The sequence below is a fragment of the Megalops cyprinoides genome, chromosome 14 (assembly GCF_013368585.1).
Source record: "Megalops cyprinoides isolate fMegCyp1 chromosome 14, fMegCyp1.pri, whole genome shotgun sequence".
Classification (NCBI taxonomy): domain Eukaryota; kingdom Metazoa; phylum Chordata; class Actinopteri; order Elopiformes; family Megalopidae; genus Megalops; species Megalops cyprinoides.
The window spans coordinates 32,543,957-32,569,817 of NC_050596.1; the positions used below are offsets into that span (position 1 = coordinate 32,543,957).

Sequence of the window (25,861 nt, forward strand, 5' to 3'; positions counted from 1 at the left end):
AAATTCAGTCTTTAACGCCCAGCTTCTGTTTACAGGTACAAAGTCTGGTTTGATATTTCACCAGGACCTGTAAGGCATGTGGCTGAGAACACAAAGACCCCACTACTCGCCCATAGGAGAACGCACCCCCTGCTCCAAGGCTTTAAAGATTAACCTGTGGACAGAGGCACAATATAAACACACACACACGGGCACACACACACACGCAAACACACAGATGTAATGGATATGTTACGTTTTACAGAATATTATACACGGAAATAAATACACACACACACACAAATACACATACAAACGCACACTGATGTGTGGCATTTTACAGAACATTACACACAGTTATACAAATGCAGACACACACACAATGATGCGCTCATGGATCTGATTTGTGGTGTTTTCTGGAATATTACACACAAACACTCACACAAGCACAATTCACTCTGTGTACACAGATCTGATATATCTGCTTTCAAGATGGAAACAGAGATCATGCTGTGAACCCACAGGCAGAACGAGAGAGAGAGAGAGAGAGAGAGAGAGAGAGAGAGAGAGAAAGAGAGGAGAGAGAGAGAGAGAGAGAGGAGAGAGAGAGAGAGAGAGAAAGAGAGGAGAGAGAAAGAGAGGAGAGACAGAGGAGAGAGAGAGAGAGAGAGAGAGAGAGAGAGGAGAGAGAGAGAGGAGAGAGAGAGAGAGAGAGAGAGAAAGAGAGGAGAGAGAGAGAGGAGAGAGAGAGGAGCCATACCTGTTGGCTTTGAGGAGGGCTGGTCTGGGGGGCAGCGGCGAGCGCAGGGGGACGAAGGCCGGGCTGGAGAAGGCGCTCACGCCGCCCTCGCCCCTCCGAAAAATGGCGGCTTTGTCTCCCAGGCTTGCAGAGGTACGTCTGCCGTGTAGTGCGTTACTCATAGCCCTCTATGTCGGCCGCATCGTCTGTTACGGAGAGAGCAGACACACGCCGCTGACCCTGGGTTTCGTGTGGGGGCGCGGGGAGAGAGAGAGAGCGGCGGGCGCACCCCTCTGCCCACCCGTCTCCAACCAGCCTCCCAGACTCACCACCGTCCTGTCCCGTCCTGTCCTGTCCCGTCCTGGAGAAGGGGGCAACCGATCCCTCCTACCAAAACATGATCCGCTGCAATAAAGCTATTTTTAACGCAATGACTCCGAGACGGGCCGTCCTCTCGCAGAAGGGGGGGAGGGGGGGAGGGGTGCACCGTGACACGTTAAAACTCCTGCAGCGTCAGTCCCCCGACTGAACGCTCTCCACACGCACGGGTCCTCTGGAGAGCTTTTTTTGTTTTGGTTTTTGTTTGTTGTTTTTTTTTTTCGGTCAGACGCTACCTGGAGGCAGACCCTGCACCAAAGCACACTCTCTCGCACGGGAGGTTCTTCTTCGTTGGTATGCAACTCCGTGGCGTAATGAGCCCTGGAGGCCTGCCAGACTGTAAACCGGCTGCGTCCTTGTGCGCGGACTTCGCACCGAGTTCTTGAGCGTACTTTAAACTCCGCTCCGGGCGCGCGGCCGTTTCCCCTGCAAGGCTCCACTGGGCAGCTAAACACTCAGATCAGGTTTATAAGGGCTAATCAATCCCAGAGCTAATGTTTAACCAGGGCCATGCAGCACACATCTGAACAACACAAGACTGACTCGCTGCAGGACTGTCCTATAACACAGGGTCCCTGTACGCCATTTTTCCTTTTCCTGCTGGAATTTTGGTGACTCAAGGGGTATAAAAATATTGCCACTGTCAGAGGTCCGCCTACCTTTCTAATACGTAGTTATTTGGGAAGTATCCTTAATTCCTGTCACCTTTTAACATATATTACATAATATAACAGTGTATTGTTATGTTATATAGATTAAAGGGAAAGATAAAAAAATACTTTACATATGTTATAAGGTAAATGTAAATAATTGTAATATATGTTATTAGGTGAGGGTAAATAATTGTTACATTCTATGTTATATGATAAATAACTGTGGCAGTGGTTCCTTTGTTTATTTTTTTCTTTTATTTATTTCAGTACAAAAACAGCCCACTGCATCATACTGACGGCATTCAGATCAAAGGGCAAGAATTCAATGAATGTGAGAGAATGTTTGAATGAATAGATGTGTGAGTAGGTATATGAGTCAGTCAGGGAGTAATTGAGTGAGTCAGGGAGTCAGGGAGCGATTGAACGTATTACTGATTGATTGAACGTTTGAGTGAGTATGTGTGATAAAGAATGAGGAGTGCAAATGAAGAGTCCAAAAATAGCTCCAGGAATTCTTGTGTTATCAGACAGATTAACACTTTCTAATTACAGTAGAATAAGACAAGAGCTGCATCTTCTCTGCCTCTAGGTAACCGCATATTCAGGTGACAGAGTGTGATGATACAGACAGAAATACCACAGACTTCCAGAGTTGACACTACACTGGAAGGATCTGGTGTTGGATCCTGGTGTCAGGGAATCGGAAAAATCTAGCTAATCAATCATTAAATTAAAACTGCAAGATGTGCCCAAAGCATGCCCGCCCCCCACAGCCAAAAACACCCTCCAGACTGTCACCAGTGGCACATCCAGGAAGCTCACTGTAACCCGACTGATGTATTGGAGAGGACGGGTGGTCTGGTCTGACCGTATGCAGGTGGAAACAGGGGGGAGTTGACCAGGAGACCTCCACACTAACAGAGTCCCCACGTCACTGCTGCTGGCTGAGAGTTCAGGCGTTCTGTCATGGGGTGGGTGGCTAGCGTTACATGTAATCACGCACTGCTCTCTCTCCATCGCTCATGCGCCATAACCGGGCGGCAGCAGGGTTAGGGTTAGGAAACCTTCGTCAACCCAAGCTTCCTGTGGCTGTAAGGAACAGGGATTGTGACACCACACAGCCCGTGTGCTTCCTCAGTACGGCCCTGCACTGTAAGGAACAGGGTTTGTGACACCACACAGCCCGTGTGCCTCCTCAGTACGGCCCTGCACTGTAAGGAACAAGGTTTGTGACTCCACACAGCCCGTGTGCCTCCTCAGTACGGCCCTGCATGACTCACCTGGTGGGACAATGCAGTGATACGATCAGGCAAAGGTTCTTCACCTGAATGACCTCAGGACACAGCCAGTTATGGTAATAATAATAATATCTAAAAACTATAAGCCACATATGTGCTTTGGATTAGGGCAAATGTAATTGAAATTAATTGAAGTTCCTCGCTCATATAAACTACCCGCCAAGTCCTGACTGGGAGACTTTAGTGAAAGGGAGTCAATTTGCTCAGAAGCAATTACTTTACTTTTACAGGAGTGGCTCGAAATGAGAAATTAGTTAAGCTCTAGTTCAAACCCATCAGTTTTTCTGGGTTAAAGTTTTTTATTCAGAGGAAAGCTACATTTTATTCATTCGTTTGGCAGATGCTTTTATCCAAAGTGACTTGCAAGCGAGGCAGAGTACAACACAGGTGAAAGCCATACACAGAGTCACAAAATTAGAAGTGCCACGAGTTTCAATAGTAGCCCGGACAAAGGGTAAGATGCAGCACTGTGTTAGCCCATTTCTGCTTTAAATGTAAAACAAGGCCATTGCTGAATATGACCCCCTGTCTTCATGTATCTGCACCTAAGCCATAAGCTGAAAGAGGAGGTGAGTATTCTGATCATGATAAACTGCATTCATTATCACACCGATTATTGATTTCCATAACAGATGCATTATGGCCTGCATTCACTCTTACACAACTGAATGGCTCTGAGACCACAGAAGCGTTCTCAGAATCTCCTGTAAAATCAGAACTGAATGAATTACAGACAGCCTGTATTACCAAGCAACTCACACGTTTGGAATTTTGAGCAGGCTTTACGGAAAAGCCCATCACACCAAGCCTCTGGCCTCGTGTAACTCCACAACCTCAACTGCTTCTTCAAGAATACCTTACTGAACTCTAAAGCCACACATACACACACACACACGCACACACACACATTTATCAAAGCAGAAAAATGAAAAAGAAGAAGCAAGAATAACTGATAAATTGTCTAAATGATGCAACTCATAAATAATTGAATTAAAGACTGAAATGTTTGCTGAAATGCCGCATTGCTGTTTTGCAATCTCTTTCATGTTAGAAACTGTCTCAGTCCAGTTGAAAGAAATGTTCCTGATCTCCACCACTGTGTGCATGATTACACTTCAAGTATACCTCACACTGCGACAATAACAATAGAATCAATCTTCCGACAAAAGAGTTTTATGTAACTTGGTAGTTGATGCTGAAACTCAATTACTGCCACAATCCATGCTCAGTCCAACAGACAGAAACTTTTGTGTGCAAACAAGCACAGCCATTCAGACAGAAATTAATACTAAACATGTCTGCCTGTGTAAAACTGCATCCAAAACTGGGAGTAGGGCCCTGCCTAACAAACCAGGGCTCAGAGCCAAAATGGCTATCTGACATGATATACAAGAGAAGGCATTCAGACAGAAGAAACTGAGTGCTGTGTCAAACTAAGTTTGAAAAAACTACACTGATGAAGAAGCTTTTTTTCCCTGATTCTAGAACAGGACAATCAGTGCTCATTCGTTCCCCCTGGAAAGGAATTGTTGGGGTGAAAAGGTCAGAAACAGCGTGGTTCCTTTCGTTTGACCAGCCTCTCGCGGATTCTCTGTCTGTATGGCATGTATCCAATTACTGTATCCCAGAAGTGTGAGAGCAGTGACTAACCTGTGCCACTTTCCTCCACTGCAACATTCTTCCCCTTCACCTGCAGTGCATAATACAACTGCTTGCAAAACCCCAACCAGCTGGCTATAAACTATGACTGCCACAAATTATTGTTATCTTTGTCATTATTTTTCTGGAAGTCTCTCCACTGCCTGTCCTGGAGCGAGGGAATGATTTTCCAATTTTTCCCCACTTGGCCTGGATTTTCTGGCTTTTTTAATTCCGTCTGGGAAATCCACCATGCTGCAAGTACAGTGCTTTGTGACAATCTCAGTTGTAAAAATATGCTATAACAATGATTGATTGATTTGACTGATTGAGAGATTGATTGAATTATGGTAACAAGGCAAAACACAGACATGTTAAGGACAAGATGAAGAGAAAACATTCACTGTGCAGGAAGACAAACAGGTTTATACCATAAAATGTCAACTTTCCTCTAAAACCTCAAACTGCAAAAGGCCTCAAACTCCTAGTATTAGCTTAATGGACTTGCAATATGACCCACAGCATTTCCTTCATCGGCCCAAATCCTTTCAGGCTTTCCGAGGCCTGCACTTTTACTCAGATCAATGTGTTGCCACGGTTTCCCAAGCACCTTTATGAAATATCAACATAATATCTGACTGAGGGCCTGCTTTCTCCATCAGTGACGGGACCGGCTTCAGCAGAGCACTTTTGAGGACAGCTCAGCAGAGGAATGCAGGCTGTCCCGCTTCAGGCTCAGCGACCTGCAGCACCACTCCGCTCCATAAATTTTTAATGCACCAGAAGAAGATAGTCCTTATGGGATGTAGATGCCCAAGAAAGAGAATATCTCCCTCTATAAATCAGAGAGAGAGAGAGAGCACAATGTGAGATTGAGACCAAACGGAATCCAAGTCGAAGCGTCTGCCTGAAGGATTGCTGTGCATTAAGCCCATTGTCTAGTCAACCAAATTGCGGAATCTGCAATGGACAAGAAAAATGCGCTTTTGACAATTTCTTGACTGACTCACACTCTTACATAATTTCTACTCGCTTTATAGATGTATAGTTATATGTATATATCGGTATTCACTGCAATTTTGTTTAATTAGGCTTAGCAAAACAGATTATGACAGAAAAATGACAGAATGGATGACAGAAGAAATTAGTGAAACAAAGTCTATGTTTGTGAGTAAATGCTTTATTGTAATATTTTACTGATTTTCACTGAATCCTCTCAGTTCAGTTTTTTTTTCAAGTTGTGATACTGTCCTCCTCTGTTAGAAAATGTCCTTTGTCACCAAATGTTGCTCACATGACAGCAAACACATGTGTTGTTTGCAGATAAGCCTGTTGAAGGGTTTCATCATATCCTGTTACACTGCATTGAACCGGATAAACCAGGAGATGTCACACTACAGACGGTACAGGAACACACGCACGGTCACGGCACGTATGCATGCATGCACGAATGCACAGACACATGTACATGCTCCAGTAATACTAATATTAAATACTTACACTAATACTAAAGAAGCTAGTTGTTATTGCTTCTGTTGTGATGCTATCATCATTGCTATTATGATAATTATATCATTATTATTACTGTTACCAACAGCAGCAGGAGGAGGAGCTGCACGCCGTTTTGCCGTGATGGTTCAGTTCTCATGCTTCTGTTGTTGTCGGCACTGTTTTTAAGCAGCAAAGGCGTCAGCAGACAGCTCACGGCAAAGTGTTTAAGATGAGGTCATTATCCAGAGTTAGTTAAATCTGAAAACGTAGCAAATCAGATTAGACCGGCTGCGTGAGCTGGAGGCTGCGTGAAGGATTTCAGATAACTGTCCAGCGCGGGATTCCTGGACTGATTATGCCTCACACGAGCTCACAGAGTTCCTGCTCTGATGGGCTGCGACGTGTCATCTGTCACTCTCCATTGATGCACAAAAGACACTTTCCCTCGTTATTGCACATCGCACATTTCACCTGGAGGGGAGCAACAATACCATCCGGCAGAGGACCCTGGGGGCTGTCTTAATTAAGCTCAGACAGGAAACACACCTCACAAAGGTGCTCCAACAAACATCTCCAAACAGGTGACATATCAAATGGCCCTGCCCATGGTACGGTCAAGCACAGAACCGTGAAACGTTGCCAGTCTGTCTGGGTTACAGCACATGAACCACACAGTTCAAACAGCCGCGTAGCTTTTTCAAACAGTTGTGACAGGTACAGCCCCACTCATATAACGTTCATTATCCTGATAGAGCATTTCGTCAGCCAACTGGAATTTCAGGATCTGGCTAATTGTGTGTAAGCCTGTTAATCAGTTAACTAAACCTCTTTACCCCTTTATCAGGGATATAACACAAAAAAAGACTGGTGACTTCAATGGTCCACCATTTCTGACGTATATACGGATAGTAATTCAGCCAAATGAGGCAAAAAATGCATAAGACTTCTTTATTTTACAGTGGTAATCCTGCTTCCAGAGGGATAATCCACACAGAATCTACAAGAATAGCAACTACTGTACAAAAGCCTTTTTCCAGGGAAAGTAGAACTAAAACTGAGTGACACCTTCACAGGCCATGCCAATAAGGTTTTAACTGGTATACGGATAAAACAGGAAGTATTGTAAACACACTCACACTTGCCTGAATGAGGATACCACTCTTCAGATGTAACCATTATTATAAATAATTATGTATCATTGATATTAACAATAATAACAACATTGTATTGGATCAAATATAAGGTGGTACTTATAAGGAAACCACACAGACGATCACTGAACAAACAATAAACCATAAAAGGTGTCAGCCATCTGGTACAGTTTGCATTTCTAATCCAACTACAAATTTTGAAATGTAACTCTCCTCCAACAAATATTTAATTTTCCTTATCACCTGTAAAAGCTAGGTGCCATTACTAATATTACAATATCACTCTCCTTCGACACTCCTTGTTATCAGTAATATAGCTGTTTGATTTCAACCATAAAATGACCGAAATTATCTTAACTAATATCTTATCTATCATATCTCTTAGCTAGAATATAGCTAAATGCTATAACCGCTGCACATCTCACCTGTACACTAGAATTGCTTTGGAAAATGGCGCCACCTTTTGCCACTTAACACCAGTGCTACCATTTCTAAAATGCATATTCTGGTCTAAAAATCTTGTCGATATTCTAATGAATATAATGACAACAGCAATAATAATACTGATGCATTGTTGTATGCTGATTGGTAAATGACAAACAGCAAGCAAATGTGATAAATACTAATGAATTTCCAGTAGCATTGATAGTAGAAATATTTCTCAATTATTTCTATATTATTCAGCTGTCCTTATACAGACGCAAACGCACCACAGACACTTCCTTGTTACCCATTTATTTGCCTGGATAAATATTGAGGCAATAACACCAACCAATGCCCCACAGGAGATGTGAACCTGCAACCCTCTGGGTACAAGTCTGTCTTCCAAAGCCGAGGGTGCGTTTTAATATTGAATCATTTCTACCCTCACAGTGGAAGGATACAGACTGCATGGGCTAGTCTTCTGCTAATCTGTGGCTAATGAGCCACAGGGTGATGGGGAAATTTCTGTCCTGAAATCGCTCCCTTACCTTTTACAGGTGGCAAAGCCAGGAGACAAGCAGAGCTTCAGCTACCACACCCGGAGACACTGACACAGCCAAACCCTGCCACAGTCACTATACCCACACATACACTCCATAAAAATATTACCAGTCAATACCATTTTGCATACAAAAGCTATTTGGGAATTCCTTAATAAAGGGATACCTGTATTGTCTGAGACTCAAATACTTCGTTTCCAGTTCAGCAGTTCAACTTAAAGAATAATGTGAGACTGAAAGCGCAAGACTCTTGTGAGTGAGTGATCTGAAACTCTGCTGAGCCGACCATCACCTGTGAAGCCTTGCTGTATTGAAAACCATCATTAAACAGTCTTTTCTCTCTCTTTCAACCGAGGTCCAGACTAAAGTTCTTTGTGTCAACAGTTTTTATTAGTTAGCTTGCACATTAATATATTACAAGTACATTACAATACAAGTACATTAATATTGAAGCAATTTTACTGAATTCCAACGAACTATAGGCAAAGGACCCCAGCAAACAGGGGTCTGTCTAGGAGAGAGTATTTCTCTTCCCTGGAGGTGTGGTGGCCTCCAGAGAAACATCAAAGGTCATTCCATTTTCCATGCAATCTCTGTCTTACTGCTAACCAACTAGCTAGCAACTTCAATCATGCATTTCAATGCAACTGCTAGCCAGTGAAAAGTGAAATCACTGGGTATTGCCCCTGATCCCCCGCAGTGGAGAATGTCTCCATCTAGCCGGACACATTCAGTGTCTGTTTGATAATAACGGGCCTGACAACTTCCTCCTTCATCATATGATGAGGTTCCATAAAAACCCTCACCCTCACCTCAGCTATTAGCTGACTTATAAGTGGATATGTAAATTCATGGTCATTATGAAGTATCATATTTAGGACACCAGTGCCCACACATTCACTAACATATGACAGATAAAATATTTTGACCAACAGAGAAAAAGTTGTTTGTGGTGTTGTTTGATGACAAATTTCACTGGAATATCTTCATGCCTTCTACTGCAATGTTTTAAGTGAAGCACACATTTGTTGGATTATTACCATTTAGCTCATACTACAATGTCCGATACACAAAATAATTGCATTTCATCATTAATACCTGGACAGCCCACTCAAAATGTTAGACATGTTTACAGAGCATTATTTTTGCAAAGTATTTGTGGAGCATTTTTACATTCTACCAACATGGAAAAATAACATAAAAGCAATCCAGTACAGTGTTCCCTTTCAGATTTACAACATAGCTTGGGATGTTCCTATAAATAATAAAATTAAAATAAAATAAGAAAAATTGGTTTTTTTGTAAAAAAAAAAACCTAACTTCACGTTAAGGTTGAAGCTCAATTTAATAAACCACACCGGGTGAAGTGTCAAAATTTGTTTTGTTAGTTTGGCTGTAACGTCTTGCATATGAAAAACACCAGTTTGGTCCCGTGTAAAACATTGCCCGCTGGATGTATTTTGAGTGGTCTGTGTGAGACAGCTCGCTGTTATTGGCGGTAGGTGGCGCTAACAGAGAGAATGATTTGCACTGACAGCTTCGTGCCAGGTAAATGCCATTTCTTTTTATTGTCGAAGAAAATTAATATGCACAGATTTTTAACTGTGTCACTGATATCACGCCAGAAAATGCAGAATTAAAAAGTTTAGGGTTACGGTTTGGCTGAAGTAGGATTGTGTAGTGCAGACTTTTGGTTGAGAACGTTAAGTCTGCAGTGCAGTTTCGTATTCGCGACACCGTATATTCCTCTGTTCGTACCCCATAACACCAACTGAGGCTACAATTCATTCAACTACTTTATATGAATTAAAATTAAACTCTACTTTTCATGCTCTGTCACGATGTACAATCTGCATATCCCGCATATAAAAACTTCCTGGTATCCAGGTCCACTGACTGGTCAGCGCATTTTAAATCAATACGGTATGAATGATGTCTAAATGTGATGTTTTGTTGTTGTTTGTTTGCTTTTGTTGTTATCATTTCAAACAGAAATATATTTTTCATTAAACGCGTAATGACCTGTCGTTATTAGCGAATATTAACGTCGAAGGTGGTTGTGTTAATTACAGGTAGACGCAATATTTACAGAGGCAAACTTGCGCAGCTAATACAAGCCTGCGAGCTACGTTTGAAAGCTTTAAGGCAATGAAAGCGTGTAAGATTTCATCAACCCACTGAAGTCATAAACGTGAAACGCATCCGTTAGGCGTATGTCTCAGCTAAGTAACTTCAAAACCGGGCTATGGGTTTAAACGCATTTCATTCGAGGTACACCTTTAGATACTACACCATGTTAAGCCCATTTAAATTCTTCATGAAGCTTTCGCCAGTGAGCACTAAAGTTCTATATATAAAACATATATTACTATTACTATATAGTATTGGACAGAGTTGGTGATCTTGCCGTACCTGCTGTTTCCTGCATTCAGGGGTCCGCCTCTGCCGTACCCGTGCCCGTCCTGCTGCTCGCAGCCCCGGCAAACAGGTGCTCCTGCCTCCGCATCCGTTACGTCAGGTGGGACCGTCCCTCCGATTTTACCCACGAAGCGCCGTGCGTGACGGCATACTTCAGCGTTTTAAGCAAAAACGGGCAAGAAAATAAGCAGTCCTTTATACCGTTCTGCTGAAACAGCCCTGAAAAACATTTGCTTGCTCTCACTGCAAGCAAATCATTTAACAGAAGAAAAATGTAATCGAAAATTCATCTTGTACAGCAGGATTCTTTATTCGCCCATTATAAACGGTCAGCCGTAAGAGGCCGTCTGCATAGCACCATATTTAAAGGATCGGCTTCATATTCACTTTCAAATGCCGAACGTTATAATCTGCGGCAACCTCTGGCAGCCAGATCAAACAGTGGGTATTGACTGAGGGGCTAACCTGATTCTCCGTTACAGCTGGTGAAATGTTTATGAAACAGAGCGGCGAATGTTACAAAATATTACGGATAATTAAAAATGCTCAGCAATACCGCCATCGATGCAAAAAATAAAGTTCCACTTTTCTTCAGACAAAGTCTGAGAGTTATGTAAGCGGGGTGTTCTAATTTCTCCCCTGGATGCGGGTATAAAGTCACACTCAATGAACACAACAATAACAGGTCAGTCAAACTGAAATAAAATTTATTATGAACATCGACTAAAATGGGTTCCATTATTTTAAGTGTTTTCAGAAGAATTTCTTACAGTTATAAAGAAAACACTGCACTGTGTAGTGTACACATGTACCAGTGGCTGTCAGATGACATTTGTTTTAGTGTAATACAAAACAAAAAAAACAAAATCAAATTGATATATTGAAGAACATATTTATTGAAGTACCATATATTCAAGTCTGTCCAATGGACTTCTTCAATTCCTGTATATATACTTTCTGGAAGAAAATTACAACTTAATTTTTAATACTAATAATTTAACCAGGAAACCAGGAAATACATTAACGCAACTTAAGACAGACCTTTTAAATCTTAACATATACATAATTCTCATAACTATTATAAAACCAGCAACCCCAAAAAGGTCTGATATTAATAAACAAATTGCAATATATTATGATACATAATTAGTCAGAAAATATTAATATATAATTACTTGGAAACAAAGTCATCTCAAATAGTTGGACAAGAAAGCAAGCCACTCCATTTGAGTCAGACTGTCTCTTCCCGTCATGTGCAGGAGGCTTCCTCAGGTCATGTGACAGGGGGGCAATAAATACGAGTTCCGCTTGCGCTGGTGCGCCGTGTCTCCCGTTAATTTCCATTCAGAGACACTGAAGGCAAAGCGTCAGGCACCTGAGGACAGGAGAGAGAGAGAAACATGAATCTTTCGGTTGTGGGATTCTTGAGTAAATTTTCAGAAACAGTATCATGGTATCATTTAAGCCTCCCTCAGAGTGTGTGTGTGTGTGTGTGTGCGTGTGTGCGTGTGTGTGTGTATGAATGTGTTGTGTGTAGATGTTTTACGAAAATATTGCTTTGTAACATCAGCTAAAATTTAAGCACAGAATTTTTGCATCAGTTACAGATAATTTTGAGTTCAGGAGTGAACACAAATCTCTGCTCTGGGGAAACTCCTCAAAGAGGGCACTGCTGTTGCTGTATGCAATATTAAGTCTGCTACCTCAGAGGACCTTGTACAGCTCAACTGTGTGATAATCAGTCAGTTTTGACGCTGCCGTTCTTGCCTGAATTTGAGCGAACTTTAAGAGGCCACAGCACGGCACCCTATTACGGGCTTTTTGTTTGCACTCACTGTTGGCGGGTCGTTCTTTCCGTCCACGTGGGTCTCAGGGACGTCCCCTGTGTCACCTGCACCGGCCGGGTCACAGGCGGAGGGGTCCTCTCGCTGGGGTGGGGGGGCCATGTCCTCTTCCCTTTCCTCCTCCATCTCTCCCTCCTTCCCCCAGTGAAGTAAGACACAACACACACACAATCACTCAGGGCCACAGAAGACAGCACAGGAGGAGGAGCAGGGCAGCAGTGTGGTGTAGCGGTAGGGAGCAGCAGTGTGGTGTAGCGGTAGGGAGCAGCAGTGTGGTGTAGCAGTAGGGAGCAGCAGTGTGGTGTAGTGGTAAGGAGCAGGGCAGCAGTGTGGTATAGTAAAGAGCAGGGCTCGTAACTCAGTGGGCCACTGCTGTTGTACCTGTGGTCCAGGGCCTCAGTAAATAACAAGCTATATAAACAGACAAATCTGTAAAAACTGTAAGATGTGTAAATCACTCTGGGTTAGAGTATCTGCTATGGGAACAACTTTATCCCACAAAAAAGCCACTGAATTCGAGCAGTGTGGAGCGAGAGAGGTCATGGACGTGCACATTTCTGTGGAGAGGGGAGGAGGGGGACAGGGTGTTCTTTCGGAACGAACGGGACAGGCCTCTCCATGGCCCAATGCCACAGCTCAGACCCCCTGCAGGACGGGGACACTGCCAAAGGGCCAGGGTGTTCTCGCACGGCCTCGTGGGTAGGATCGCTTTGGCGTGGCACACGTCAGGGCGCGCACTGGCCTCCTGGGTGGGACAAAGGTTCTCTTTGTGGCAGGAGGAGACGGGCGCTGAAAAGGCAGGGCGAACTGTATACCGCACACATTGTCACCGTGGCGACCGGGACCTACTTTCCTGCATTATATCACAGGGCACACAGACACACAGCTGACTCCAGGGACACAGGGTGAGAGAGTTCATCCAGATTGAGGGGCGGGGGTTAGACTTTGCTGTCTCTATCTGACAGCAAAGCTGAAACCCCTCGTAACACAGGACACGTGTCTCCTATATCCTTCATTCTCAGTCCTCCCTCTCCTACGCCAGCGATGTCAGATATCTGCACGGATCTGTGGGCTGGATCCAAGGAAAGCAAAGATCCAAGGCCTTTCAGCATTCTTCTCCAATGATCTGTTTCCCAGATTACCCTCCTCAGTGGAACTTTCACGCTTTACGGAGCGTGAGCCGGGTCTGGGCGAGGCCAGATAGACAGAGAGATAAGAGCGACCGAGCGAGCCTTCTCCTTCTACTGTCCACACAGAGTTTACTGCCACATACAGCACGTTACTGTCCACACAGAGCTTACTGCCACATACAGCACGTTACTGTCCACACAGAGTTTACTGCCACATACAGCACGTTACTGTCCACACAGAGCTTACTGCCACATACAGCACGTTACTGTCCACACAGAGTTTACTGCCACACACAGCACGTTACTGTCCACACAGAGTTTACTGCCACATACAGCACGTTACTGTCCACACAGAGCTTACTGCCACACACAGCACGTTACTGTCCACACAGAGCTTACTGCCACATACAGCACGTTACTGTCCACACAGAGCTTACTGCCACATACAGCACGTTACTGTCCACACAGAGCTTACTGCCACATACAGCACGTTACTGTCCACACAGAGCTTACTGCCACATACAGCACGTTACTGTCCACACAGAGCTTACTGCCACATACAGCACGTTACTGTCCACACAGAGCTTACTGCCACAAACAGCACAACCATCTACTACTCTCAACCCTATTTTCAGTCTCCAGTCTAACAGACTTAATTAATAACACATCATGTATAATACATATTTCCCTTTCTCTCCGCTACATCTAATGTGTGGTGAGTGTTCTGATGCAAAATGGCTGCCGAGCATCATCCAGGTGTGGGTTACACATTGGTGGTGGTTTCACTGTGAGTCGCTTTGAGATCTGTGAAAAGGCCTCTGTAAATGCAATCCATTACTTTGAATGCGCTGGAGGGGACACACGGTAACTCACCGAGCTTCTGGAAGGTTCTGTCAGCTCTCTGATGGTGCAGTTTGCCCCGAGCGAGGAGCCGGGCAGCAGGTGGGGGGGCGGGGTATCCACACTGGAGGCGCGGGTGAGGGACTGGGACCTCCTGATGGCGGAGGACACAGCCTGGGCGAACCGCGAGGGGCCGGCGGGGGTGTATGGTTTCGGGGCGGCGAAGGTCCTCAGCTTCTCCAGGCTCAGCCCCACCGGAGCGTCCCGCGCCGGCAGGCTCCACTGCCGGGTGATCTTCGGGGGAGCGACCGGAGGTTTCGCTTCCTGGGGCTTCGGCTCGCCCTGCAAGACCTTCGACACCTCTGCCTCCACCTGCACAGGGGGAGGGGGAGGAGGGATGGACGGGTGTGGGGGCAGGGTTGGGGGAGGGGCCGAGGATGAAGGTGGGGCCTGGGCTGTAATTGTGGGTGGGGCTGAGATTGTGGGTGGGGGTAGGGTTGTGGGTGGGGCCATGGATGAGGGTGGGGCTGGAACTGGGATTGTGGGTGGGACCATGGATGAGGGTGGGGCTGGAACGGGGATTGTGGGTGGGGCTGGTGCTGGGGTTGTGGGTGGAGCCATGGATGAGGATTGGACTAGGGCTGATATTGTGGGTGGGGTCAGGGATGGGGGTGGGGCCGGGGCTGGGATTGTGGGTGGGGATGGAGCCGGGTGTGTGGGTGGGGGTGGGGGAGGGGGAAGGGTTGGATGTGTGGGTGGAGGTCGTGGAGGGGGCACAGATGGATGTGGGGGTAGGGATGGGGGTATAGCTGGGGGCGGGGAAGTGGGCGGGGCTGGGGACAGGGCCAGGGGTGGGGACGTGGGTGAGCTGTTCTCCTCCACGGTTCCCAAAGTCGGCTCGATGCCCAGTCTCCCTGGAGCCTCACCCTGCCCCGCGCCATGCACCGCGGCTACGCTCTTCTCTGCCGCCGAGGTGACGTAGCCGCCAGGTGTTCTTTTGTGCTGCGACAAACGGAAAGAGCCCGGCTTGGGTTTGGTTGCGGGCGGAATCTTCTTCTCTTTGCCCTGCGCCGGAGGCAGCTCCGCCCGGACTCCCCAGCTACCGGGGGACACGGGGCTGCTCGGGGAGGAGGGATCAGTGGGGGAGGAGGGCTTGCTCGGGGACGAGGGCTTCTCCACCTCTCCAGCACCCCCTGCAGCCACAGCGGGCACAGGAACCGGCTGGGCGGGAGGCACGTTGCCGGGGTGAGTGTCATCAGTGGTGACAGTCCCGTTGCTGAGCAGGGAGTCCCCCGCGGGGGGAGAGGCCGCTGCGTGGCCGTGCTGGGGGTCGGGGGGACCTGTGGTCACCTCCTGCTGCACGCCTCCCCCCGGAGCCTCCAGGGTCACCTCCACCTCGAAGAAGCGCAGCTTGTCCAGTGATTTCTGCGGCACAATGGTGTAGGTAGTCAGCCCCACCTTGGGGATGTAGTCCCTGGTGAGCTCATTGGAGGGCTTGGGCCGTGAATCCACCTCCGTGATGTAGACGGGAGGGCTCTTCGCCGCGGGGGGTCTCTGTCGCCGCGGCGACGGGGGAGAGGTCTCTTGAGGGCGGAGCTCCTCTGTGGATGTGGCCATGTCCCTCTTCAGCCCCACTGGCTCCGTGGGGGCAGGCACTTCCTGTGGCTTGGGCGAGGCCGTGGGGGGTGGCACGGGCTGCGAGGGGGTGTCAGCGGGGGCGTCCCCCGTTACTGCGGCGACCAGCCCACTGTCCGCTGGTGTTTCCGCCTTCTCTGGCTGCTCCTCAGAGGAAGGAACGGCGCTCTGCTGATCTGAGGTCAGCGTCTCGGCGTCCTGGGTGGCGGGCGCAGGGCAGGGCGTGCCGGGCGGTACAGAGCACACTCCACTGCCACTCTGCTGTCCCTCCTCCTCTGGAGTGGGGCCATTTTCAGAGACACCCGCCTGCTGCTCCTCTTCTGCTGCAGAAGGTGAAACACACACAGACACGCGTGCACACACAAAGACACGCGTGCGCGTGCGCGTGCACACACACACACACACACCACACACACACACACACCACACACACACACACACACACACACACCACACACACACCACACACACCACACACACAAACTCTCTTTAACAACCTGCTAATACCCAGAAAACCCTGCCGCTTGTTAAGGATTGATGCTGGATTTTTTTTTGTCCACAGGGACTGCAGCGGCTCTTGGCAGTGAACACCAGGCCTCAGACACTGGCCAGGCTGACTAAACCGCTGAGATCAGCAATTTATTCCCAAAATGCAATCCTGCCAGGCTGCATGATATCAAACACATTCATATGGAAGATGGATAGTTTTTTTTAGCAGCTAGCAAAATGTAAGAACAAACTTTATGATGTGGGCAATTTCCCAAGAACTTTCAAGGACAGTGGGCTATTTGAACATATGCTGACAAAAATGTACAAAAATATGTCTTTTATAAATACATATGAAAGAGAAAATGTCAGAGAAACTTTCACAAAACACACACACACGTACATATACAATATTCTAAAATTTTTCAAAGAGTGTAGATTTGTGCTGCTCATCAAACATAGTCGAAGTCGTTTGATTTCGTCAAACGTGAGGATCATTTATTAGCTGCAGACCCACCTGTATGCTCGGGAGCACCCATCTCCTCAACAGCAACCGGCTGCTCTTGTTCATTCCCAGGGTCCTTTGCTGGTCTGTCAAAAACAGAACTTATGAAAAGTTTTGGAAAACAAATCATCAGTCTCTCAAGTGCCTATTGCAAAGTTTTTGAAACGTGGATTTGCAATTCTCCTCGTCTAAAACATGAGAAGAGAAGAACCCATTAACTAGGATCTTTAAGGACACAAGAAGCCATTAACTTGAATCTCAAGCACAGAAGAATCCATTAAGCAGAGCCCCTGATCTCTTAGCGTGCTTCACAGTACCCGTGTCAGGAGTTCGTACTTGCCATCTGAGGACAGATCACTGGCATGATCTTCCTCCATCCTGTCCGGGGGCGAGTCGCTAGGCATCTCCACATCTGCAGGAGGCGGGGCCGGCTCAGATTTCCCAGAATCCATCTGGACGTCGGCAGACGAGTCGAGGCGGCCGTCATCTCCGTTGGCGTTGCTCACACCGCTGTGGTCCGGGACAGCAGACGGAGCCGTTTCCTCCTGCTCACAGATCCCCTCCAATGCCCGGCATGATGCCACGCCCACTGCACCACAGCCAATCAGGGAGACGTGATGAAATGACCTCACCAAGTATGTACAACTGACAGTTTATTCAACAAACAGTACTATATTCATAAATATAAAGTTATGCAAGTTTGAGGTTCTAGAAGTCACTACGTAACTCAGTTTTTACTTTGTATAACTAACTCTAGAGCGACGTTTTACATAAGTATCCCCTAATAATCCAACGCTAGTGCATTCATACCTCACCATTTTTTACACTTTTTTGTGTATTTCATAAATATTGTAAATAGAGCCTCTGTATACACCATGCATGTCAGACTTTTTTTATATTTACATATTTTAGATATTTTAAAAGGGTTTACAAATTCAAATTTATGTACATGGAGTCATACATACTTACAGGAACTACTGTATATCACATCAAACATTTGCTATATGAATAAATTAATGGCGTGGAGCTGAAAAATGGCAGTCTGACTCTGAAACCTCTGCCACTCTGAAGCAGAGGGGTGATTTCCACCTGACAGATCAAGCCACATCCCTGACGAGCGAGTCACGCAGCTTACAGGAGAGTGTCCCTGCCAGCTATCAGCCCTGCCCATCTGAGCATCGAACAGCTTCATTCCTCAGATAAGATGAGAACGTTCTCCTTTCGACCGAGTGCACGGGCTTATGTAACGCAATCAGAGCCCAAATCAGAGCCTGCTCTCAGCTTCAGCGAGGGGATCGCTCTGAGATGCTGACGGTCGCGTCCAGAGCAGTGCCGGCCGCAACAGTTCTGCTTCATTAAGGCATTTTCTGAATGAAAGAGTCTCGAATCTCCTCTATCACCCCCCCCCCCCCTTTCTCCACTCTGAACTTCAAGGGAATGAAGACGAGCACAGAGGGAGAGAGAGGAGGCATCACCAGAGCATCTCGGCTCTACGCCACCCCCTCATCTCTCCACTGCGTGACCCGGCGGAGGACCATAAAGGCCCATCATTACAGATGCTCACAGAGGAGACTCGCGCTCCAGACCTGCGGAGGTGGGGGGGTGGCTGGAGTGCGCACGGAAGACAGGGAGGAAAAATGGAGCAAAAACACAGCAGCCTTTGGTCAGCTTTTTTATTGTTAAAATCCGAAATACTCGGGTTAAAGTTAAAACAAAATGAAAGGGTGCTTACAAAAAGATGACTCCTATAAATGATTTTGAATCACTCAATTATTCTGAAACGTGAGCTTTAACACACACACAGAAAGAGTGGAAAACATAGAACTGAAGAACGGAAATTAGACACAGAGGACAACAACAGAAAATGCATTCAAATGCATCAAAGCAGTAAGATAAATACATTCACAGCCTCAGGGGACCGTCTCTGTGGAACACCACTGGGAGGGTCTGTCTCCAGATTGCAGGGGCTGATTAGAGTGCTTTAAAGCACTAAGATTGTCCATGGTGCAAGTTTTCTTTATGGGCCACTCGCTTCCACACAGTCAAATGAACGGCTTTTTTTTTTTTTTTTTTTATGAGTGAACTGATTGTCTAGTTCCCGGGTTATTCAGAAATGTTCTAAGAAAAACAATGCCTGGCGACTGGTTACAAAGGGGTTTTTAGGTTACTTCCGAAAACAAGGCACCACTCAGATCGGCACAGAAAATAAAGCACATTCTACACTAAACACACTGCTGATGTCTCCAAAAGCCAGAAGACTGCTCTAATCCAGTGGAAGTCTGTTTAGCATAATGGTCTCTGCCGTAACTATTTTACATTGTGAGTACAGAAATAAAGCAACAACAAGAAAATCACAAGAGTCTCAAGGGGTTCATTGCTACCGCAGTAAGTTCATAATCGTGGCCTGGTCACAAATTACTCCAAATAAACTGGAAGATTTGCCCTTTCACACTCTGCACAGAAAGGTGCAGGAAAGAGGAGGAATGACGCAGCAGGTACACAGTTAAACACACTAAAGTGTCCTTTTAACACACTGCAGAAGTAAAAAGGAAACCACTCACGGCCTGCTGTGACAGTTCAGTGTAGAAGAGACTGGGCACTTAAAAACACGACAGCCCAAAATGGTCAAAACATTTCCCATTGTGTCCGGTGTTTGGTTCAGGATCAGTAGCCATTTCTATGCTTCTACAGATAATTAAAATCTGAACTTGACTCTTCTGTAACCCAGTAAAAATCAATGGTAAACTACTGAAGCTGTATGCGTGAACCTAACATTTGCAAAAAGCTTCAATGGTTCCATTTAGCAAAGTGAACTCTGAAAGTTTGCTAAAAGTTATCACACAGACTGCTGAAATCAATACTTTGGCAAGGGTGAAAAACATTCAGGACAGAACATATAAAAACACACTTGAGACGTGTAAGAATACAGAGCATATTCAACACAAGGAAAACATGAAAAGAACAAAGGACAGTTAAAAAAAAACAAAAATGACACAAAAATGTAGAGGAAGGAGAAAAAGGAGAAGCCACCACAGGAAGCAGAGAGGCTGGCGGGGCGAAGAGCAGCAGAGGGGACAGGAAGCTGGGGACACGGACCACACTCAGGCGACACCCTCCCGTCACTCCGAGTCTGCAGGGCAGAAGAGAGAGGGGATGCTTGAAAACACCCGACCGTACCAGGAAATGACATCAGCAAGCAGTCCTCCAGGAAACACCCAATGGTACCAGGAAGTGACATCGGTAAACATTCCTCTAGGAAACATCCAGTCATACCAGGAAATGACATCAACAAACATTCCTCCAGGAAACATCCAACCGTACCAGGAAATGTCATTAGCAAATAACCCTCCAGGAAAAGGAAGCCAGGGGATAAAGCCCTACAAAAACGACCACTTTTACTGTGACCAACAAGAGCTCAACCAAGCCCAACTTCCCAATCTCACTTCATAGAAGTCTGTTCAACAGTGCAACACAGAGAGCAACAGACATACAGCACAAAGTCCTGTTTCAGATTAGCACAAGTTAACTTGTGGTGATGCTGGAAAGGTGTGGTGCATGAACTCACTGGTCTGGGAGTGTTAGCCTGGTGTAACACTGTTGCCCATTTAACTCGGAGGGATGCACTTCTGTTCTCTTTTGCTGGAAGTCACTCTGGACAAGGGCATCTGCTAATTGAACGTAATGTGTGATGTAATATTGTAAAATAAGGCTGGCTACATGGAAATATGGAGTTCTGCGCTGAAAGTTAATCAGAGCATTTACTCGTCAGCCCACCACCCCAGTACCATTACCAAACAGCTGAACTTTCTGGATCCGCCTCATGTTAACCTCAGCGCAGGTTTGTACATTCTGATCAGCACAATCTTCTCCCTGAAAGATAGGGTGATAAAAGCTGCCAACAATAGAGGCCCAAATTAGCCCCATCCAGAGGGCTGAGAGCGAGCGCAGCCAGGGGCAGCGGGAGATTAAAGTGCGGGTAGGAGGCTTTTAAAGAGCCATGAGAGGCTGCAGGAACAAACAGGAGGAGATCTGCGAGCCTCCGCTATATTCAGGCCCTCAGCACAGCCTGCCCGTGCTGACGCGGGAGAGACGGGCCGCCCATTATCTGAGGCAGAACCTCACCTGACCCCCGCAACACGGAACATTCTCCGCAGTAATTAACCAGCGATGGAGAGAAGCTTTAATCTCAAAGCCGGCAGATTTCACTGCCGTTTTATTCCTGTGATCTGATCTGCATGAGCTGAGGCTCCACCTGTTGTTCAGTTCCTCTCAAAGCAAAGGCCCCAAAGCTGAATCCCCACGCAGCGAATCACCGAAACCTTCAGCGGCCCTCTGGTCCTGCTCTGAGGCCCAGATTCAATGCACCTACAAATGTGTGCTGTCCTTCAAGTATCACATTTTAGTAGATGTTATTTTTTGACATCCCTTTAATCAATGGGAAAACTCAAAGAGTATAATAAACATCAAACTCACTCCAGGTTGTTTAAGTGCATTAGGGTTGCGTGGAATGTGGGCCATGGACATTATGCATTCTCACATCCCACTGGCCACTCTCCACTTGTTTCACAATAAATAAAAGTGGCTTCTGATGACTAGGGATATCAGAAGAAAGTCAATTTTCTCAGTGGAAAGATTCTCATGAAACTATTCTGTGATCCGTCACCAATTCTCTGTATCTGGTGTTTTCTAAATGGATCAACACACGGGCATTGGCTGCTGTCAGAAATTAGAGGGTGAACAAGTTTTTTTGTTTTGTATTTTTAGTTTTTACAAAAGAGAAAATGGAAAAATGCCAAACAGGATCGCAAACCGCCGAACTGCTCAGAAAAAGAGCTGAAAAGGGTTTCATTCTGACCACTAGGGGGCAGTATAAGTGTACAGAGATAAAGTGCAGCATTAAATACTCCGAATGTTTTACTTCATTTCCTGCTGTTGACATTCAGACCAGATCACACCAGCTCAAGACCTTGGCTTTGCAAAAAGTTCCGAATTATTCAAAAATGGTAGCCATGAATGCACATGAAGTCAGAAGCACCTCATTTAAGTTCTAAGAAGTTAATTTTCCACGGTCTGCTGTGCATACTCACATGAACACAGTATTAGAGATATGAAATGAATGTTAGCTTAAAATGAGGAAGGGTAGACTGCACAAACCTTTAATACTGCCATCCTGGGGGGTTTCATCTTGTGTGGGGAGGGAGGGAGGAGAGGTGGGGGGTGGTGGTGCCTTCCTCTTGGTCCTCTTCAGGGAAGACTCTGCGGACGACCCCCGACTGATCCCAGACATGTCCTAAAAATCACAAACACTGCACTGATCAGAGACAAAACCTCCACTGAATCCTGGACAATTCCTACAGATCACAGAAAAAACCCTGCACTGATCCAAGACACTTCCAGCAAATCAGAGACAAGCACAGTTGTAGCTATGAAGACCTCACAATCTGTAAATACAGTTGTGTAAAATGTGTCAGGGCATTGATTTGTCTCAAACAAGAGCTCCATTAAAGTGCCTTTGTGTGTCTCTGGTTACATTCAACACAAATTTGCTACTCCCAGAGGACCTCAGTGCTGAACTGCATTTCATAAAAGGACTGAGAATGGCAGGCTCCAGTTTATGCATCAGATGAGTTTTGGGCCTCCCGGGCTTCCTTAAACGTGCATATCAACCCTATTACTCACCTTCTCTTTGGCACAACACAAGCACATTCAAAAAAACACACCAATGATGAAAACAAGCATGCCACACATCCTGATAACAAAGGTTCCTGTGTCATCAAGAACCGTTAGCAGCTAACACCAGCCTTGAAAAGTGCCAGGTAAAGATCTCTCAGGTCAGACTGACAATCCTCTCTCTGTTCGACACTCCCAATAAATCTTAAACATGAGAGTGTTTCCACCACTGAGGAGCCTTCTCGGGCACATCAGATGTTAAAAATGTCCTCTCTAAAATTTGTATTATCAAACACTTTTAGGAGCATCAATCAGTGTGTGTATATTCGTTTCTTTCAGCTCTGAAGTTTAGTTTGGTTTATTGGTTTATTTAACTGGGACACAGTACAACTAGTCCAAATTAGAAAATATCTAACATGCATCTGCAGTCTCTGGGCAGGAAAACATTAAAAAAATGTGCCCACACACTATCGCTACAAACAGCAGGCTCTCTTATCTGGAGTGGTTCACATAGCTCACATTTCTGCATTATCCTCTGATACGACTGGATATTTTACTGAGGCAATTCAGGGTGAGACCCGCTTTCCCTGTGGTGAGGTTTGCTCTGGCACTCCGCCACACTGCGGCCTCTGAGGACCCCTCCCCCCCCGCAGAGGGACAGGTGACCGCAGGTAACCCCGCTGTCCCGCTCACCTGGTCCCCGTCACTCAGCAGCGTGCTCTGGGAGCCGTGCTGGTGCTGGCTGAGGTCAGACGGGAAGCTCTGGGAGGCCGTCATCGGGGGCAGGGGTGCCCGCCTCTTCTTTGGCACATCGGAGGGCATGGTGTTGGAGCTGTAGGTAGAGGTGTGGGCGCTGAGGGAAGGCATGCTGACCGGCCTCTGCTTGCTGGAGACCGGAGACGCCGGTGCGCTTGAGGTCGACTTCAAAAGACAAACATCACAACCTTATTACATTACAGCATTATCATTTAGCAGACACTCTGATCCAGAGCAAATTGCATAGCTTATAATTATTACGTTATCCATTTATACGGCTTGATATTTACTGAGGCAATTCTGGCTTAAGTATCTTGCCCAAGGGTACAGCAGCAGTGCTCCAGCAGGGAATTGAACCAGCAACCTTCTGGTTACAAGCCTTACTACTACTCCTTACTACTGTGGGCTATGTATGGGCTGCTTTTGTGGTTTGACCATAACAGGACAGTGCTGCAGAACATCCGATCAGGAGCTTAAAAACGTGACTGAAACTCTAACAAATACATTGGGTCACATCGTGTTCATTTATAGTGCAGCAGCACAACCGTATATCCTTCACTCAGGTAAAAAGCATGCATCTACCTGCGAAGCACAAATGTAAAATCACAAATGTAAAGTGAATATGATAAAGGACAGGTATGGTACACACCTGGTCGGGTTTCTTCTTACTTTTTCGGAACATGCTGAACAACCCTTTGTTCTCCTTCTCCTTGAGAGATTTGCCTCTGCTTGGCAGACTTTTATCTACTAAGAAAGTCAATTAGAGAAAGAGCTCAGGTAACGTTGCCAGTTTGGGATAGTCCCTGCACACAAAAGGGCTTTGTTAGCGCAAATCAAACACCGCAGTCAGAATCCAGCAAAACAGCTCAGCAATGGCAGGCCTGATGCGCATGTCTGCAGTGAAAATACAGACTGCATTCAAACCCACTTTCAGGTTTATTTTAAAAAGTTTTAGGCGCTGTGTTACCTTCATGTGTTGGAGAGGCCGGCAATTCTGCAGTGCTGACACCTATAAAGAAAGACAGCAAGTCAAAGCACACACATTCAGACTATTATTATTCAGACTCAAACTGACACATGAAAACAACAGCGACGCATGGTAAATATTTCTTCACTTATTTGTGCTAGTTCCTAGTTTCGAAGGACTATAAATGAATCACCAATTGAATCAATGTGATTTATTTCACACATATTTTTTCCACTTATTTATGCTGCCCTTCCTACTTTTGAAGGACAACAGCCGACTCACCAATCGCAATCAATGTGATTTACTTCACACGTTTTAAATATCAAAGAAACAATTTAATCTTCTTTGCGTACTAGAATTTCGACAACCATGGTGAGCGAGTACAGCCAAAGGGATGTTTCCCAGCCTGCCTCTGCTTACTTTTAGTGTCCCTTGCGTACACTTCTCTCAGGCCAAAGTCATTGAGGGACTTGGTCAGGTCCAGAGGCTCTTCTGAGCGGACGTCTCTCAGCAAGATCGAGGTCCGCTGGTCAAATTCACATTTTTCACAGACCGCAGGCATGAGCTCCTCCAGGGGCACACGAGGGTTAACTCTCAGGATCGTCTTCTGCGTTTTTTTGTAGTTTATGACGAGGCGGACGGTGGCCTGCAGAGGAGAGGAAAGGAGACCTGATGCGTGACTGTGCTGCCATGGCAACGCGAGAATCGAACGACATACCACATCTGCAGACCTCACAGTGTACCGTCACCCTACGAATACAGAGCATAATGTGCTTTCCTCACATATATGATTTATAATAATTACACAATAAACATCATGCTTACATAAGTTATTCTCGCACATATGCTTCCGACGGATGTGCTTAGCCTTAGTGTTCAGTACTACATCATTACTAAAAGCTCCTTTTTGACGTCAAAAAAGCTTCATGCAATGAGTTTCTAATGGTTTTTCCCTGTAGGTCAAGTGGTTTTAAAGTGCACATGGGGTGGTTTTATATAAATTTAAAAACTAAAATCATCATTTACATGCTGTGCGCATCACAGTAACTGGCAGCAAAGCAATCGTTTAAATTAGATTTAAAAGTTGGGATGAAATAAATCTGGTCTGTATCATCTCACATACAGTGGTGCTTGAAAGTTTGTGAACCCTTTAGAATTTCATATTTCTGCATAAATATGACCTAAAAAAATCAGATTTTCACACAAGTCCTAAAAGTAGATAAAGAGAACCCAATTAAACAAATGAGACAAAAATATTATACTTGGTCATTTATTTATTGAGGAAAATGATCCAATATTA

The 25,861-nt window shown here is 45.8% G+C and overlaps 2 protein-coding genes across 4 annotated transcripts in view; both read right to left on the minus strand.

Annotated features, from left to right (window-relative positions):
* grb14 (growth factor receptor-bound protein 14) overlaps positions 1-10,796 on the minus strand; it is a 56,385-nt gene extending 45,589 nt beyond the window's left edge. The window contains exons 1-2 of one of the 3 annotated variants that reach the window (XM_036545405.1): positions 10,723-10,796; positions 740-924 (exon numbers count right to left, since the gene is read on the minus strand). In XM_036545405.1, the coding sequence (XP_036401298.1) occupies positions 740-900 (161 nt within the window). In that variant the 5' untranslated portion in view covers positions 901-924; positions 10,723-10,796. Of the gene's footprint in view, positions 1-739; positions 1,382-10,722 lie in introns of those variants that run through there. The other 2 variants (XM_036545407.1, XR_005005449.1) reach the window with 2 other exon arrangements.
* Positions 10,797-11,952: 1,156 nt separating this feature from the next.
* The window catches only part of cobll1b (cordon-bleu WH2 repeat protein-like 1b), a 45,393-nt gene continuing 31,484 nt past the window's right edge, over positions 11,953-25,861 (minus strand). The window contains exons 5-15 of the mRNA XM_036545050.1: positions 24,982-25,207; positions 24,562-24,603; positions 24,244-24,341; positions 23,532-23,759; positions 22,323-22,458; positions 17,505-17,757; positions 17,181-17,254; positions 15,469-16,500; positions 14,576-14,997; positions 12,564-12,707; positions 11,953-12,103 (exon numbers count right to left, since the gene is read on the minus strand). Of these exons, the coding sequence (XP_036400943.1) occupies positions 12,062-12,103; positions 12,564-12,707; positions 14,576-14,997; positions 15,469-16,500; positions 17,181-17,254; positions 17,505-17,757; positions 22,323-22,458; positions 23,532-23,759; positions 24,244-24,341; positions 24,562-24,603; positions 24,982-25,207 (2,697 nt within the window). The 3' untranslated portion in view covers positions 11,953-12,061. The remainder of the gene's footprint in view (positions 12,104-12,563; positions 12,708-14,575; positions 14,998-15,468; positions 16,501-17,180; positions 17,255-17,504; positions 17,758-22,322; positions 22,459-23,531; positions 23,760-24,243; positions 24,342-24,561; positions 24,604-24,981; positions 25,208-25,861) is intronic.